Genomic DNA, 5,781 nt, shown 5'->3' with positions numbered 1-5,781 from the left:
GGAAAAAGTTCTTCCGAACAGGGTCATAGCTAGTTTAATTGAGGAAGGGGTGTATATTTATATATTCGTCTTATACGCGACTGATTTCTTTTGCACGATATTGTACGTTCCTATGATATACGTAAAAATGAATTTGTCAAAATGATTTTGTTTGTGATCCACACGTACATTTTGACAGGTGCCATTCAAGCAAGGAAGAAAAGCGTTTATTCATGCGTCTTCATTATATATTCTGGCATAATCCTCTGAAAAACCGTATACAATTGTACATTTTGTTGTCTGGGACGAAAATTTGCGTGATTTGAGAATTTTTCACGTTTGGAATATGCAAATATAATTAGGGGTATCATGCAAATTTACAATAACATTTGTTAACATGGGAACAAAGCACTTGTTTGATTACGATTTTAACAGAACATTAAACTTGTATAACAAGATGGTGTTGTGGCTTAGCAAATTAGACTATTTTACACTTTCAATGTTAATGTTGGCAAATAGGAAACGACAAAAAGAGAATATTAAGTAAACAAGTGGTAAATATTGATTGAATAACTTCATCCTGGGTTAAAACGATTAAATGTCAGCTCAAGTACTGAGCTTGATTAACTTCTTGGTTGAAGTTTTAGCTTAAATAGTTGAAGCCGGGAGAAAACTCCGGGATTCTCACAAAAAACTGAAAATTTCAAATTAATTCAAACATTTTCAAACTCTTCCTATTGTTTTGTAAAATAACTTCTTCGGAATTTCTTCGGAAGAAATTGGTAAAATTCTAATTGTGGAAGGAACACATGAATAAAGTGAATGAATTAAGTGATTTCTTAAGAATGCAATTTGCAGATATAAGCATGCATGGTGGTATTTTCTTCCCTAGAAAAATTTTCTTCCGAACAGGATCATAAGTTGAAGTTTAATTGAGGAAGGGGTGTATATTTATGTATTCGTCTTATACGCGACTGATTTTTACGTTCGACACGATATTGTACGTTCCTTTGATACATAAAAATAAATTTGCAAAATGATTTTGTTTGCAATCCACATGTACGTTTTGACAGGTGCCAATATAGCAAGCAGAAAAAGCGCGTCTTTAATATTATATATTCATGCAGGCATATATAATCCTCTGAAAAATCGTATACAATTGTACATTAGGTCCTCGTTATCCTGGGTAAAATCTGTTAATTTCCACTATACATCTTTTCATGGTAATTTCCCCTCATATTTTACTTCCTAATAACGCTGTTCAGAATTTTCGGTTCGTTAATCTTTTAAAAAAGTTATGCAAAATGAATGCGTGTGGTATTTAACTGCTTACTGCAAGGTAATGGTTATAGATCATGGTTATAGGTTGTGATATCAGTGGATATTTGCAACGTGAAATTGTTGTTACTCTGAATCTTGCTAACTGTTTGCCGACCTCTGGATCAATAGAACAGCCGTTTCGCAACGTTTTGATGATCGAATTACTTACCTTGGTCGTTTCCACGTTCGGCAAACTGATTGTGTTCAAAAGCTATAAGGTTTACCTGCCTGATGAGACTGAAATATTCTTGAAAGTAACTGCGAAAGTGTCCGGACCGTACAGAATATCTTTAACAAAATTTCTTGGTGTATTACACGTCGTTTCAGCAACTACCTGAATCGAAATTTTCGTATGAGTGTGAGCGATTATATAAGTTCGTTGAGAGAAAACCTCAGCCAAAACTTTGAGCTATATGTTTCTAAACTTGGCGGATTGTAGAAAGGCATGTGCATCATCGAGCCCAGGGTAAAAGATTGTAAAAACGTTTCCAAATAGCTGCTCTATCGATCTAGAGGTCGGCTAAAAATGCTCGAGGTGTGTGGTTCCGACGATTTTACGTTTTATATTTTCACTCAATGCATGTGATCTATTAAAAAACTCGAAGGACATTATGTATGCATGATATGCAAATTAGTGCAGAAACTACAGCCATATTGTTACCAATTTCTGGTAATGGTTAAGTTTTGTCAATTCTTAAGACTTCTGTCAATCCTTTTTCTAAATCCTGTCTATTTTACGTTACAGTTTTTTTGCTTGCTGGTTACAAGTGAAGTGGCAGTTATGTAGATAGTTATCAAAGCTATAGTGTTTTTCACGACAAATTCACGAACAATTAATAAGGCGAATAGAAAGCAGTAGTAAAAATGCCAACCAAACGAGGTTCGTTGTGGTGAGGATAGTCTGCTATTAAAACTGCGCTTTTGTTTTAAAAATGAGCTGAAAGATCATTTATGAAACGCAGAGAAACTTTTAATTAAAATTTACACTTCAGGAAAGCTGGAAACTGCATGACAAGGCCCAAAGCACATTATTATCTACTTCCGCATGTTAGGATGGAATGTTTAGCACGGGTTTAAATCGATGTTTGTTTAAATTTATGTGCTATAGTTTATTGTGATGGTTTTAAATTTTAATCCTGCATGATTGATTATTACCCGCTTGCTTGGTATTATGCAATAAAATTTATACATTTTAAACAATACTTCCAAGGATTTCACAAATAATTTATTTTAAACATAATCAGATGATTTTTAAGTAGGAGTTAAAGACTATTACTATTATTGCTATCTTTATTGTTATTCTTCAGTTTTTGAGTCCAAAGATTCTTCTCATTTCTCTTTAGAGTCATCTTCGAACATTAAAGTGATACAACATGCGTTAGTCTGTTATTATCACTTAATATATTTACTTTTATCGTTAAATGGAGACCTCTGTAAACGTATAACTTGATATAAACTGCGTGGTGACTTACCATTAGGTTTGTCCCCTTCTGCATCCGAGTCTGATTTTTCCTTAGCATCGTCGTCTAACAACAAAGCGATAGAACGAGCGTTAGTCTGTCATTTAAGTTATTTAACAACAACTTGCATTCCGAGAAGTGGCCGGTGGATTCGGGTTTAGGCAGAGCCGAAGGAAAAGTGAATATAGACAGTGAATCACAGACACTGAATCTTGACCAATTAGAATGCATAAAAATCAATAGTCGTTTCGAAATTTATACGAAATAATAATAGTTTTGCGGACATCTCAGATTTCGAATTCATTTAACCTGGCCGACCACTTACCAGTTGGTTCCTCTCCTTCTGTGTCCGAGTCCATAGAATCCGATTTCTCCTCAGTATCATCTTCTAACATTAGTAGTAGAACATACGTAAGTCTTTAATTTTTATAACTACGTTTTTAACTAAATAGAAATTTTGAACATGATCTATATCGACGTTTAAATCTCTAAACAACATACAGATACATGATGCATATCCATATTTTAATATCTAAACAAAAGAGATACATGATGTATATCCTTATTCTTATATCTAAACACTTAGGTGTATATCCTTATACTTATATTTGAACATTAAGGTCACTTACCAGGATGTTCGTCTCCTTCTTCAGTTTCTGAGCTCGGAGAATCTTTTGATTCCTCTTCCGAATCATCCTCTAACATTTATAGAGACACAAAAAGTGCTAATTCACAGTTGCATAGAATCTTTGGTGCGAGCTCAACTTGATACCGGCAACTTACCACTAGGTTCGTCTTCTTCTTCTTCTGCATCTTCTGAATCTTCTTGAGACCCACCTTCTAAAATTTACGGTACACGTAATTTACAGTAATATGTGTTAGTCTGGTATTCCAGCCTGTATTTATGGCTAGGTGAAGACTTAATATAAGTTGAAGTTGATTTAACCCGACTGGTCACTTACCAGTAGGTTCTTCGCTTTCTTCGTTTTCGTCCTCTTCTTCTGAGCTCGGAGAATCTTTTGATTCCCCCTCTGAATCTTTTTTCAAAATTAAAGGTGATAGAACATTCTTTAGTCTCGCATATTTCTCACTGTATTTACAGTTACACGGAGACTTTTTGGAGTTCAAGTAAAAACTGGTCACTTACCAGCAGGTTCTTCGTCTTCGTCTTCGTCTTCTTCTGAGTTCTGAGCATCTCCATCTAAAACTTAAGGTGATACAGCATGCGTTAATCCCACATTCCGCACTATATCTCTAGTTACATTAATATTGGGTATTTTGCAAGATTTGGTGAGATTTGGTATAACAAATGGAGTTGACGTTATTTTAACCTTCTTCTGTTTCTGAGCTCGGAGAATCTTCTGATTCCTCTTCAAAGTCCCCGCCTAAGATTTACAGTGAAAAAAAAACGGTTGGTCGCCTTCTGTATCCGAGTAAAAAGAATTTAACTCCTCCTCTGTATCATCTTATAGCATTCAAAGTGGTCAAACATTCGGTCTTTCAGTTCTGGCCATGTTAAGAATTACGTAAAATTCGCGGTATCAGTTCAAGGTTATTCAACCTGTCGCTTACCAGGAAATTTGTCTTCTTCTGTTTCTGGGGTCGAAGAATCTTCTGATTGGTCTTCAAAATCCGTTTCTACCATTTAAATTGATACAACATGCGTTAGTCCAACATTCCTGGATGTATTTATACCCACATAGGGACTTAGGCGTGAGTTCAAGTTAAAAAGTTTTAACCGTTACAAATAGACGTGGGGAAAAGGCTAAACGGCCATCCACTTACCCCAAGGGTTTCGGGTTCGCTTTAATTTCCATTTCCCTCGCCCTATCCCTCTCCATTGACGCCTTAATCTCCAGATTGGCCGTTTTGGTGATCTTATCCAGATTTTCCACCCTTTCCCGTCTCGCGTTATTTTTAATATTGCTTTATTGATTCGTGTTTTCTTCGGGATATTCCGCGATGGTGCCCAGACTTTGTGAACTTGCCACCCTCTCCGGATTCGCCGTATTCTGCAGAATTCCCTTCCCCGCCCATTTCCCAATACTCTCCAGAGTTGCCAGCTATTCCTGACGTTATGAATTATTACCCAGCTTATCTTTCTTCTTCGGTGTCGCCTTCCTACCCAGACGCGCCTCCCTTTTCGATGTCGCCTTCCTTTCCAGACGCGCCTCCCTTTTCGATGTCGCCGTCCTTTCCAGACGCGCTTCCCTTTTCGGTGTCGCCGTCCTTTCCAGACGCGCCTCCCTTTTCGATGTCGCCTTCCTTTCCAGACGCGCCTCCCTTTTCGATGTCGCCTTCCCTTTTCGATGTCGCCTTCCTTTCCAGACGCGCCTCCTTCTTCGATATCGCCTTCCTTTCCAGACGCGCCTCCCTTTTCGATGTCGCCTTCCTTTCCAGACGCGCCTCCCTCTTCGATATCGCCGTCCTTTCCAGACGCGCCTCCCTTTTCGGTGTCGCCTTCCTTTCCAGACGCGCCTCCTTCTTCGATATCGCCTTCCTTTCCAGACGCGCCTCCCTTTTCGGTGTCGCCTTCCTTTCCAGACGCGCCTTCCTTTTCGATGTCGCCGTCCTTTCCAGACGCGCCTCCCTTTTCGGTGTCGCCTTCCTTTCCAGACGCGCCTCCCTTTTCGATGTCGCCTTCCTTTCCAGACGCGCCTCCTTCTTCGATATCGCCGTCCTTTCCAGACGCGCCTCCCTCTTCGATATCGCCGTCCTTTCCAGACGCGCCTCCCTTTTCGGTGTCGCCTTCCTTTCCAGACGCGCCTCTCTTTTCGATGTCGCCGTCCCACCCAGACGCGCCTCCTTTTTCTGTGTCGCCGTCCTACCCGGACGCACCTCCCTTTTCGATGTCGCTTTCCTTTCCAGAGATGTCTCAATTTTCTCAATCTTTCCCGGACGCAGTTTCGATTTGCTTCAAATAGAAAGAGATTTCGATAAAAGTTCATGATGACGAATCTTCTTGTTTCAAATCGCCACATTTTAGGAATGCAACTTGGGTTGATCTTACGTTTCTGACCAT

At 39.0% G+C, this 5,781-nt stretch overlaps 1 protein-coding gene across 1 annotated transcript; it reads right to left on the bottom strand.

Moving 5' to 3' along the window:
• Positions 1–2,502: 2,502 nt before the first annotated feature.
• Positions 2,503–5,781, bottom strand: LOC114529026. Its single transcript, XM_028550753.1, has 11 exons — positions 5,770–5,781; positions 4,545–5,583; positions 4,332–4,397; positions 4,091–4,144; positions 3,907–3,966; positions 3,722–3,796; positions 3,543–3,599; positions 3,389–3,457; positions 3,085–3,147; positions 2,772–2,825; positions 2,503–2,648 (listed from the first exon to the last, which is right to left on the bottom strand). Exons 1-11 carry the CDS (start codon positions 5,779–5,781, stop codon positions 2,629–2,631), a joined length of 1,569 nt encoding a protein of 522 aa, XP_028406554.1. The 3' UTR covers positions 2,503–2,628.

The sequence above is a fragment of the Dendronephthya gigantea genome, unplaced genomic scaffold (genome assembly GCF_004324835.1).
Source record: "Dendronephthya gigantea isolate DGI-Jeju-01 unplaced genomic scaffold, DenGig_1.0 000053F, whole genome shotgun sequence".
In the NCBI taxonomy this organism is placed as follows: Eukaryota; Metazoa; Cnidaria; class Anthozoa; order Malacalcyonacea; family Nephtheidae; genus Dendronephthya; species Dendronephthya gigantea.
The sequence above is the reverse complement of the archived record's forward strand: the minus strand, read 5'-3'. Positions and strand labels throughout refer to the sequence as shown.